We start from the raw sequence: 12,574 nt of genomic DNA on the forward strand, positions 1-12,574 counted from the left end.
TATTTGTCCGCTTCTCCCACAACCACCATTGTGCCTTCTTCTATGCTGCCCCCTCTGCTTAGAACAACCATGCTGAGGTGTTCCACACACGCAATATCCTCTTCTCGTAGAAGTCCCATTTTATGACACAATTCTTCTGTGAAACCTATAAGAAACTATCAACAAAGGCATATTGTATTCCTTATAAACCCACCAGCCTTTTCTTCACTATGTTGTGCACTAGATCACCCTGAGTACCAGGTCAGCTTATTGATCTGATCCCTTTATTTCTTTTCACAACTCCTTCACCTCCCCACCATCTTATTACCTCCTCATTGTGTCATATCTGATATTAACTTGTAAACGCCTGGTAGCATTGATAATCTCTTTTATCTGTCATGGGAGGCCCCTCACACACTTTAGGGCACTCTTCAAAATTAATAATAATACAGAATAATAATAATAATCACTAATAATGAGATATTGAACTGTAAAATATCACAAAATCTCCCCTTTAACTCTGTCCAGAGACTTTCAGTCTCCTCCAGGTTGATGGGGCTGGGGTTAAATTCATCATGCACATTGGTTAGCGTAATATACAGTGTTTTATTTTATCCCTGCATCTTCATAACCTAACCCATTCACTATCATTGTTGTTCATTCACTGAGTGCTGACCTAGTGCCTATTGTCTTATTTTTCTAACCTTAAAAAAGTTAGTTAAGACAAAGTCTCTCCTTTGTGTGCTTGTTTCTATTTTGAGACCAAAATTAATCTAATGGGCCCCCTTTATTAATTGACCTAAAGGGTGCTATGACTCCTTTCACTGTTTTTCCCCATGATCAGCATTTTCCATATTATCTCATAAACTGCTTCCCTTATTCCTGTCACTTTAGAATTGAAAAGCATTTTTTGTCATACGATATGATCTATATCTGACTGACTGAATTTCCTAACACATATTTAATCCATAAATGTATATAGTGGATTTATTTGTTTTATAATCCCTGCTCCAGTGATTTATTTTATTGTAGAGGGGGAAACTATACAGAAAATGTCTCTGACATTACAGAGTTTGAATCCCCAACTGGGATCTGAATTTGTGACATCAGAAGATCAGAGAATCCTTTGTATCAAAGCAGAAATATTAACATGAGTGTGACATTGCCATTTCAGACCACTCTGTGATAGTTCTAAACTGGTCATTGTAAATCGCTATGGATTAATTTGTGCCTTCACACTCATGCTGTCCCACTTTGTGCCTGTATCACCCTGATGGAAAGTATTCCTGCTTAGGAACTTCACTGCTTGGACTGAGGGTCTCTAAGAGACCTTCTGACTTGTAGCTCTGTTCATAGATTATCGGCTTTGAACTAAATTCAAGTCTCATTGCTTGTATCATGTATCTAATGTCCCAAGAGGCCTTGCCATCAGTAGTGATGCATTTGCTTTTGTTCTGCTTTATTCATATTAAATGCATCGTTTGCAAATTTAACATTAAAAAGAAAAACCCCTGCAACCTAGAGAGAGAGCTCAAAACATGACAATTGTCATCTCTGTTCCTGGTCATATCTAAACGGGATGTACATTTCAGTCTTGGATCCAGCATGGCCATTGCTAAAGTGCTCTGGAGCTTCAGAGGCAGGACCAGACCTGTCAATGCATGTGGACTGTCCTCCTCCTACAAAACTCCCCAATTCACTCTGCTTCCTGCCAACAGCAACAGATAAGCTGTCTCCTACTTCACCTGAGCTACAGAGCATTGGGAAATCCTTATAGAATTTTCACATGGCTCCAGGTTTGTCCCTGCTGGGACTCGCTGCACCTTTCTAAGGCGATTGCTCAGCAGTGTACAACAGCTTTCCTCTATTGCCTCAGGTGGAGGCAATGCCTCGAGTGCTGCTTCCCTGAAGCTGGCCAGGTGGGGGAATCTTGCTCTTTCTGCTTCCAGGTGGAGCTCCCCCAGCAAGTGCACTTGCCTCTCAAACAGTCCCCAGAGCACCCGCAGAAACAGCTTCCAGGCAGTGGCCCCAGCTGGAGGAACAGTTGTTGGCACTTCTGCTTCAAGCTCAGTGGGTCTTGTGAGGCAGTGTCTCAGCAGTGGTCAGACGGGAGGATCCCACAGTTGTTCAGTGACCAGCAGTTTCAGCCAACTCCCAGCTGCCTGCTCCAGCTATGCCTCAGCGGCCAAAAGCAGCAATACACCAGCTGCCAACTTCATTCCTGCTCCAGAGACCGCCTTCTGCATCAAAGGTTGTTGCAAATTGGCTCCTGGACACTGCTGAGGGATTCAGGTCTCCTCAGCAGGCCGCACCCTGCTTCAGCCCCGACACCGTTTGACCACATGTACCAAACAGCAGCCAATATTTTCAGCCAGACAAGGATCAATTCCCAGATTGATTTAATATCCCCAGCCAGCCTAGAGGTTGAAACCCTGCAAGGACTATTGGAAAGTGTAAACAGGCAACAGGACCCTTTTGTCTTCCCTCCATTCTAAGCAAGAGCAGCAGGTGTTTTATGTCTAACACAGGCTGCTCCAAGTCTACCCCTGCCCACTGCATCTCACTTGTCAGCAGCCCTGACCCTGAAAGCTTCTGGACAACATTTTCCAGGAAAAAGCCAGCAAAAGTAAAGCACACGAGCCAGAGGGAACTTAAGAGTAGAACAGAGCCTTCTGCCTTCGGATTCCTCCTCTCATACAAGGAGAGAATACCTGCAGCATAAATGCAGGAAGTGGATGTTATCATTGTCCACCCTGCCCCGGAGCTACAGAAACTGGGTAGAGAAAAGTCAGACTCAGATTGGAAACCCTTCAGGCCATCAGACTTCAGTGAGCTTTCCCTATAAAGGGCTAAATCTAGAATCCTGCTGTGGTTAAAAAAACAAATGCAGAGAAACATGCCTCAAGACATCCCAGTTCAGAGTCTCATCCAAGCCTTCAAAAGCAAAACTTCCTCCTTCCCCCTCATCTGAAGAAGGCAAGTTGTCTGTTTGGATCCAGCAGAAGAGTCCCAGGAAAGATTCTTTCCCCTGGACTGTTTCAGCATGATGTCGCACAAGGTAACCATTGAACCTTGATCACTTGAATCTATTGTGCACATAGGATGGTGAGATAATAAATAGATGCTGTCCTTCGAACCCCATCCATTACCCCAAAAGAGCTCTGAAGGTGATCAGTTCAGGGTGGAGCTACTCAACAATGAGGCTCATTAAGCTGTCTCAACGGTTTCCTGCAGTCTCAGTGCCAGAATCAGACGGTCACCCTCACAAAGGGCAACTTTGTCATTGCTAACCTTGTGAATGAAAAGGTTCTCATGTTGGGAGGGGATCTTTTACCCAAGGATCCCAGCGATTGCCAGATTCAGTCTTCCTGGCATGGCAATTCCACCTCTGCAACATTAAGATTCTGCTGATTCTGCATCCCTTGTTTGAGCTGTTCAGGGCTGTATGGGCTCCCTCTCAGGGGCTGCATCATGCAACCTAGGAACTAGAAGCCAGTGGCTTTGGTCTCAGACTTGTCACTGGATACTTTTTGTGACTAGGTCTGTGACAAGTGAAAAGCTATTTATGGATCAGGCAATGGAAGGCAAATCATCAAACTGTTGGTGCCAGGCAGGGAGCAAACCGGAGAAGCCTTAGGACATGTTATCCTGTAAGCCAAGGAGAAGGGTGAGAAACCCCTGTCATTAGCCAGACACCTGAGGAGAGATTACAGACCTTCCATCAGTAGCGAGCCATCCTTGCCAGGTTTGTCTCAGCCAGGTCCTGCAGCTGAGACGGTAACTCAGCCAGAGGGCACGGGAACACATCATGAGGTGGAAAGCCTGGGAGTTGCATCTCCAGACAACCCTCTCATTGCAGCAAAGATTCCTGACTCTGCATCCTCCTTCCCCATCTTTGAGGTGCTGGGATCCCTGCAGGAATCCTCCTCTGATTGTCAGTCCAGCGGGCTGTGTAGTAAATTCGGCAGTTCTTCCGTTTCCCTCACATCCACCTCCAAAGTGATTTGTCCCCTTCCTAGCTCCTGGGACATGGGAAAGCACAAGCAGATGATGGTGACTATGTCCCCATTTGCTGATTATTGAGGCTTTTAGCTCAGTACTGCGGTTGGAGAGATGTCTAGTGATTAGTTCAGATCGTTCCCCAGGCAGCATGGCTTGCTTGGGTTCAAAGACCCTGAACAAATCCATAGAGACATCACAGTTCAAAATGGAGACCTGGAAGTCCACCGTGGCAGCCATTTCTCAGCATGATATGTTAGCCTCAGCGAGGTTTATCTACATGTCCCTCCCTGTGGGTTTCACTGCAGCAGAACTCCCACTGTAGAAGGGCAAAGTTGGAGATGATCAAGAAAGACCTGCTGGCTTTTCTTCTCTGAGCATCCAGGCTTGTGGTTCCAGCCCTTCCCGAGGCTGGAGCTCCAGCAGCCCTTCAATTCAGAGTAAGATGTGGTGTTGTTCTGGGAATTATCAGTGCTTTCGTCTTCGGAAGCAGTCTCCCCAGAGAGTTTCCCAAAAGAGGGAGCCATGTCCCTGCTGATCATCTGCCTGCTCGGGGGGCAGAACCCGTTTTGGGAATGGGCAACTTGACTATTCAAAGAGGCAAATCATAGAATCATAGAATCACATGGTGCTAGTGAGTGTATTTGGCTGGAGGTCTGTCAACTTATTCAGCGAGGTTTTCTGATGCTTTTGAAAGTGTAATGCTGCTCAGAATACTAGATGTTTGCTATGTAGTTGCTGCAATTAGCTTTTCATCTGCTGCCCCCTGGTGGATTGAGATGTTTTAGGTAAAAAATAGCTGAGCTGTGTGCGCTATCCTCTATACCCTCCTATGTAATAATTTCCCTCCATAGTGAGAATGAAGCTATATTTCTCCCCCATCCTACTTTTTTCCCTCCTTTTCTCAGTGTTTGGAGAGAAGGAGGGAGTACCCCTTATACAGCCTTGTTTCTAATGCATGATAAAAGTTAAAACTTTTTAACCTAACACTTTTGCTAGCCTGACCTGTCAGTGTAGCATGTGTCTTTGGCAACCTTTTTGGACTCAGACACCCAAAGGAGAGTCTGTAGTTAACTCACCAGTCAGATATTCCCCATATGGTATTCCCCAGACTCTAGTAAGTATCCCCTTCTCATTTAAAAGGACAGGTGTTTTATTCTCTCCCTAGTCTTTCAGCATTAGAAATCAGCTAACAAATCTAACTTTAATCATTTTGTAAAATTAGTTGCTTTTATTGCATATTTATTTTCCTTTGACTTATCAAGGGGCAGTCTTTTTCACTATATTAGCCAACTGCAGTCTCCTTGGGCCGTGTGAGTTTCTGATGAGTTCTGACTCATGTTTCACCGCTTTGGCTAAAAAACGCATCCATGCACAAAAAGCCACTTAAAGGAAATGAAAGACAACCCCTCCCCACCCAAACCTCTCAGGTCACTGTCAGTTTTACTGTTCAGGATACTGTCTGAAATTTGTGATGCAGTAGCAACATATAAAAAAGGCCATCTGTAATGGGTGTAGGCTGATGCACAAAGGTAGTCATTACACACATAGGTCTGCCTGTCTTTTGATGCTAAAAAATAACAATAATTAGATGGAGTAAACACCATGTAATAATTCATTGGCTTGTTCTAAGTGATTACAGGTACTTGATTTAAAAGGATTAGGCAACATTTGCCTAGACATTCTACTCCCTCATCCACCAAAATATCTCACTCCAATGCCGATCTTTCATTGAACTAACTGGTCTCTCCCAGACCAATTATCAGAAACACAGAGCCCTCCCCATGGTTCTAACACACATTCCCCGAGGGTTGTCTTCCTGTGCACGTTTATCTAATTTATCAATTATGCTGAGTTCAGTTAATCCCCATTGCCCTGTTAAGGATTCCTAGCAAGCAGAGTGAAATCCTCTGCAGTCAAACTAATTCTGCCAGATCTCCTCCAGTGTTGCACGTGAACGTCTCTCAGTGCATCACAAGACACCTGAATTCAGGATCTAGGAGCTCACTCTAAAACCTATGTAGCAGTGCAGAGTCTGTCTCTTGTGCTACCCTGTAAAAGTCCAGGCTTGGACTGATGGGGGTTGGACACATTGCTGATACTGACATATACCGATACTGGATCTTCAGCTGGTGTGAATCAGCATGGCTCCATTGACAAAACTCCCATTGACTTCACCAGGAGAAGGAATGGGCCCCAGTACATTTAGTAAAGAAAAATTGTGATTTAAAAGTTCAGTATTACACACTATACTAGAAAGTATTACATTGGACAGGGATAAACAGGCCAAAGTAACAAAGGGGCATCATTCTGACAACAGCAACTCGAGAATGAGTGTTCAGAGAGCATATGGGACTATGTCAAACACCCTCTTCTTTCAGCTGCCCATTGAAAATAAGTGGGAGGAGGCTATAGGACAGCGGACAACACTATTTAGATTGTAAGCTCTTTGGGGCAGATCATTGTCTATATGTTTGAATAGTGCCTAGAACAATGGAGTCCTGACATGTTTAGCCACTAGGCTGTACCACAATGTAAATGTTAAGTCATGAAAATAATTTTTTCCCCATGCCCCTGTTCATTCAAGTACAAATAGGAGGAAAATTATTATTGTAGGGCTATTGCTTTTCAGACTTTTCTTACAATCTCTCCTGGTCTGTTTCAGCTACTAACCAAAGATGTGAAGCAGAGGCTGGGATGTCAGGGGGAAGGTGCAGTGGAAGTGAAGAAGCACCCGTTCTTCAAAAGTATGAACTTCAAACGATTAGAAGCAGGAATGTTGGACCCTCCCTTTGTCCCTGATGTGAGTAGCTTATGATAGACAAATCACACAGCGTGACTGGATCTAGACAGAACGTGTTTCACACACCCCTTCTTTAGATTTCTTCCTAAAATCACTGCTCCCTTATGTTTCCCAGAGCTGGCAATGCCTTGTTTCATTTCCTTTTTGGATATCCACTAAGGATGGTGATCTGGTTTAAATAAAACCCTTTTCTGAGCCCCAAATTAAACTCAACCTTTTCTTGGGTTCCAAAAGAACTCTTTTTATTTCTCCTCTATTTTTGGGCTTTGTAAGCACCTCCTGCTGGCACCAGCCCTCCTGCAAAGTAGCAACGAGTTCACAAGGAGACAGATTTTCACAAAATATTCCCAGTCCAGTTTTGGAGACTTAGGAGGTTCAGAAAGGTCAGATAAGCACGTATGTATATTTGTACAGAGAGGGAGAATAGTCCAGCCTTAGGCAAGGTGAGTTCAATTCCCTACTCCACCAGAAACTTCCGGGTTGACCTGGGGCAGGTCACTTACACTCTCTGGGCCTCAGTTGTAAAATGGGGATATTTGCACTGTTCTATCTCAGAGGGGGTGATGTGAGGATAAATACCATTGTAGATTGTGAGGTGCTCAGATATGCCAGTAACAAGGGCTATATAAGTGCCTTAGATAGATAGTTTTTCTTTTAGGTTAAACCTCAAAATCTGGATCCAGAATTCAAGTTCTGAGATGTTCTGATCTGGGGGAATAAGTCTGGCCATTATAAAGACAGCTGTTCTTTGAAAAATTCAGAAATAGGTTCGGATATCAAACACTTCCCAACGACAGTGTTTCTCTAGTGCTTATTTGAAATAAATCACAACTCTGATCCTCCCCTTGAGGTTTGCCCATCACTATTGCACGTATTGAAGGTCAGTATTGCAGTGACAGTAATAAAACTTTCAAAGCCCTCTGTGGTATATATCTCCTCCCCAGTGCATAGAGTTCCATGATTACTTTCCTCTTCCAAGCCTGTCTTTCTGGGTAGGTCTTCTAGCCTTAAAGTTCCCATATGGTTCTAAGTAAACATTGTACTTTTAACATGTTAGGGAAAGTAACAGTTTGGCAACTGTCTCATTGCTGCAAATTCAACCAAACCAAAGTGGTTTAAAAGCTACAAAAGTTTACTTTAGCCGCTCTGGTTGGCATTGCAATTTACTATGTGGCCTAGTTATTCCTGCCAATTAGCCCAGGGTGTTATGACCTGCTTCAGTGGGAAGAAATAGGAGACAAAGTAGTATTTCTTTCTCGTAAAGAAAATTAGAAAATTCTGGGCTCAAATATGGGATCAGCTACAGCCTACTAAAAGCTTAATAGTAGCATGTAATGGCTAGAGGGCATCTCTTATACCTGTGTCTGCTTAATTTTTTGCCCCATTAAGGGCAGCCTGGCAATTTTTTGGTAACTCAAGGGCTAGATCTATGCTAGATAATTCAGCATTTACATCATTCTTTTCATCCAGAGATCTCAAAGCACTTTACAAAGATAGGTACAGTATTATTATAGCCATTTTACAGATAAGGTAACTGAAGCACAGGCCTGATCTATACTTAACCTGGAAACTTGGTGGCAGTCGATGGGAGTTACACAAGCTACGCAGAGTAGCCTGCGTAACTCCCGTCGACTGCTGTGCTTCCGTTCTGCGCGGTGTCTTCACTGCACTGCGCCGATGGGAACTGTGTTCTCGTCAACGCAGTGCTACACCACTTGAGGAGGTGGTTTTACTAGGTCGACTTCCTGATCGATTGAGAGGGTCTTCACTGACGGCTCAGTCAATCCAGAAAGATCGATCTGACGGCGATGACTTTGCCGCCATCAGTGTAGACATACCTACAGAGAGGTTAATTGATTTGCCCAAGGTCACACAGTCAGGAACAAAGGTGGGAAGAGAACCCATGTCTCCCGCTCTGCCACTGCACCGCACTGCTTCCACAGAGAATTAAGTAGACTGCAGCTGTCCTCAGCTTTAATAAGGTAGCACTTCATTTTGATTAAGTTGGCCAGACTGCTCAATTCTAGATTAATCATTGCATGCTGGGATCTCTAGGCTTGGGAAGCTACACTTCGATGATAGCATAAGTGGATCACATTGTAGAATTCTGTGGTCCTGCAAGCTGCACTTGGGTTATGCCTGTGTTAAAGGGTGACTTTGTGCAATTCTATGGACATGCTATGGACGTGCAATGTGGCCACACTGAGTCCATGTTAAGTAACCACTAGCAAGTATTTCTGTTTAATATGACTGAGGGTATGTCTATATTGATGGTGGCACTGTCGCCGCCACTGGATCGATTCTGCAGGATCGATTGAGCCGCACTGGAGACCCGCTCAATCGATCTGGAAGTTGATGCCGTTAATCCACTCCCACAAAAAGATTAACGCTGCGTCGACGGGAGGGCATTTCCTGTAGGCACAGTATTGTGGAGATGCCGCACTAGGTAGAAGTTAGGAAGTTGACGGGAGATACGCAAGATACTCTATGTAGCTTGCATATCTCCCGTCGACTGCCACCGATTTTCACTGGCAGTATAGACCAGGCCTGAGTATTGGTCTGTCAGCTGAGGAAAATGTTATTTCAAAGTGATATAGCTAAGTACTATATTAAAATAGTTAAAGTTATTTTGACTTTGCATCTCTAGAAATACAGCAGTGGAAAATTATAGCAGTTAATAGGTATAGCTCTAGAGAGCTTCCGACAGTTGAGAAGGAGCTGAGCTATTAACACAAACAACGGAAAAACTCCAAAGCTCTTCTGTGTTCTCCAGCATTTAGTACAAATTCCTTTAAAATTTCAAGCTGTAAACACCACAGCTGGCTGACCAGAATGAGATTTCCATTTGGGGCAGACAGAGCCATCTCAGGTGTGCATTTTTTATGGCTTTTCTAGTTTTTGAATGGCTTGTGTGTGTGTCCTTCTCTAAAAGAAAAGACACCTTCCCTCTTTTTACCTTATCTTATTTTTTCTGTGCTCTTCACTTCACCTCTTATCCATGTGCTACATGGATGAGTAAAGCCCACTGTGGTTCTGCTGAGGCTGTAAGGACTTCAAAGAGAACAGCTTTAAATGCTTAAAGCAAGTCAGCCTTTGACGATAAATGCATGGGCAGAGCAAGTATAGGAAAGCAGGATGCGGCTAGTCACTTGTGGTTAGACATTCTCACTTGAATGAGTGTGTGAATAAAAACACGTGGCCAGACTCAAAAACATTTTCTCTCCTGCTTTTTCTGCTGAGACAGCCCAGAGCAGTGTACTGCAAGGATGTGCTGGACATCGAGCAATTCTCAACAGTGAAAGGGGTAAACCTGGACCAAACCGATGACGATTTCTATTCCAAGTTTTCCACAGGATCAGTATCTATTCCATGGCAGAATGAGGTAAGGGTACATCATGTTCATATCACCCCAATGCAATCTCTAACCCAGTCTGCATAAGAGCAGTTGTACGCTTCCAGTAATATATACCCACTGGGTAACTTGCCAGACTCTAATGCATTCATAAGTTACAAATGCGCTCTTTCAAGATCTATAAAGCACCACAGATGTCAGGTTCAGGTGACTGTATCTGCTGATTCTGCACGTTTGTGTAAATTGGCAAGGGCCCTCCTGTACTTCCTCCTGCTGGTCTCCATAGAGATGTTCTGATAACAGCTCCAAAGAACTTCCGCAGAATGGATTGCTGTGTTAATGGGGCGCTCTGTTTGTGACACTCATCTCATTATTATTTTGTATCTGATGGGTCCCAGCTGCAGTATTTGAATCTGGATCTGAACTTTTCTGAAGTGCGAGGGTTTTTGATTGGGGGATTTGTTCTGTCTGCCGTAGAAACGGAGCCAGCAGCAAAGTTCAAATCCAAGTCTAAACTTCCCTATCATTTAGGGGTCTCAGAACTGGTCTTTTGGGGTCAGGACGATCTGTATTTTATATTCTCTCACATAGGAAAGAAAAACAATGCAAAATTTAATTGGGCATTCTCTTAATGAGACTTACTGGAATAGTGCAGAATCATATACATTAGAGATTGAAGCCATCCGTTTTCCTCCTGCCAGTACAAGTAGAGCTTCAGCTATTGGCACAATTTGCTCAAACACAATATACTTTCCCCATTCAAATCCTTGATGGCAAAAGATGCTTTTTACACTGTATTGGTTACTTAGTATGTTGACAGCTCCTCATGGGAGGTGATGAATATGATGGGAAAGCTGAATAAACTGTCTTGCTATTTTGAACAGTGAGACTCTTCCCCAAGGTGACTAAGGTCAGGTCGTCTTGGGCTGACAGCATCAACTGTCAGAATTGCTTAGTTACGGAAGCTCCCAGGGAAAACTGGATGTGGTATTTAGGTTGTGAAGTTAACTCTGATTTTCCCACTCTGTGGTCTTAGAGTTATTCAGTTCAATTTAACAAGCCATCAGAAGACTGTGCATCTCTGCCACTACATCCACGGTAAACTGCCTAATGATAATAGCCAGACAAGTGTCCTGTTACTGATTTTGCCCTGGTTGTGTTCTACATCCTGCTGTCACATCTTGTCTTTCTTGAGTCTGTAAGCGGTTTAGGGAAGGAACTGTCTTTTATTTCATGCTTGTACAATGCTTAACATAATGGGGCCCCTGATCCTGATTGGGGCATCTGGAGTCTCTTGTAATATTAAATAATAATAATAATAATTAATAATTAATAGTAATGCATCATCTCTTTTATTCTTTCTGTATTTTACCAGATGATAGAAACAGAGTGTTTTAAAGAACTAAATGTGTTTGGACCAAATGGTACTATTTCACCAGACCTAAACAAAAGCTACCCCCCAGAACCACCCAAGAAAGGATTACTACACAGAATATTTAAACGTCAGGTGAGATCTTAAGTGTAACACAGGGAGCCTCTCTGAGTCCTAATGAACTTTCCTGTATGATATGTTTACTACCCTTATGGTATTTCCATCATGAGAGAGACATGGAATACCAGAGAGGGCCTGTTCTCACAGTTCCCTTGTAATTTTCTCTTTGATGTTGCAGATTCCGTAAGTTCAGGTGGTGTAAATAAGTGTCTGCACCTGGGAGCTCTTATTTGATTCTGTACTTTCAACATTCCAAGGTCTGTCCATAGCTAGTCTGATATTTATTAGGGCTGGTTGAAAAGTTTCCATCCAAACTGGCTTTTTAATGGAAAATTGGGGTTTTAAGCTAAATTGTAGTGTGTGTGGGGGAGAGAAAATGGTCATGCTTTTCCTAGAAAGCTTCAACTTTTCATTAAATAAATGAGCTCCCAAAACACAAGAGAGTTATCCGACTAGAGAACCCAGCCCACAAAGGAGAATGGGAGCAAGAGACATCGAAAACGCAACTCCCAAGAGGCACCACAGCAACATTTCCAAATTAAAATATTTTGATTTTTACCTGAAATATTTCAGTGTTTGAAATTTCGCTGAAAAATCTAAATTTTCTGCAGAAAATAATCCCGTTTCCTGACCAGCTCTATTATTTATCATGTTCTCCTCAACAGGTTGCAAGTTGTTTAAGAGGCTGGCATTTAGCAAGGGCACTCTCTACTCCACACGCTGGTTTTAGTTCCATCCTCACAGGTTCTCAGTAACCCCTGGCTCAGCACCTATATCCAACAGAGGGCAACTCTGCCACCCCTACTGATTGCTACTGGAGAGTCCATGAAAAGAACACCTGTTAAGAATGGTGCATTAGCAAAGCTGACTGCCAGGTTGGGAGAACTAGTCATGCTAATGAACCCAAACTCTGCTGCCTCCCTCCCAAAATAAGCACCTCCACTGCCTC

At 43.5% G+C, this 12,574-nt stretch overlaps 1 protein-coding gene across 5 annotated transcripts in view; it reads left to right on the forward strand.

Moving 5' to 3' along the window:
- The window catches only part of GRK5 (G protein-coupled receptor kinase 5), a 218,490-nt gene that overhangs the window by 196,956 nt on the left and 8,960 nt on the right, over positions 1-12,574 (forward strand). For 3 of the 5 annotated variants that reach the window (XR_010922183.1, XM_067561319.1, XM_067561320.1), the window contains 3 exons: positions 6,644-6,781; positions 10,026-10,163; positions 11,509-11,640. Coding sequence is in view for 2 of the 5 variants with exons in the window: in XM_067561319.1 (XP_067417420.1) it covers positions 6,644-6,781; positions 10,026-10,163; positions 11,509-11,640 (408 nt within the window). In the remaining 3 variants the exon portion in view is untranslated. Of the gene's footprint in view, positions 1-6,643; positions 6,782-10,025; positions 10,164-11,508; positions 11,883-12,574 lie in introns of all 5 variants that reach the window. The other 2 variants (XR_010922185.1, XR_010922184.1) reach the window with 2 other exon arrangements.

This window comes from Emydura macquarii, unplaced genomic scaffold (assembly GCF_026122565.2).
Source record: "Emydura macquarii macquarii isolate MOO-44397 ecotype Brisbane River unplaced genomic scaffold, CSIRO-AGI_Emac_v2 contig_2372, whole genome shotgun sequence".
In the NCBI taxonomy this organism is placed as follows: Eukaryota; Metazoa; Chordata; order Testudines; family Chelidae; genus Emydura; species Emydura macquarii.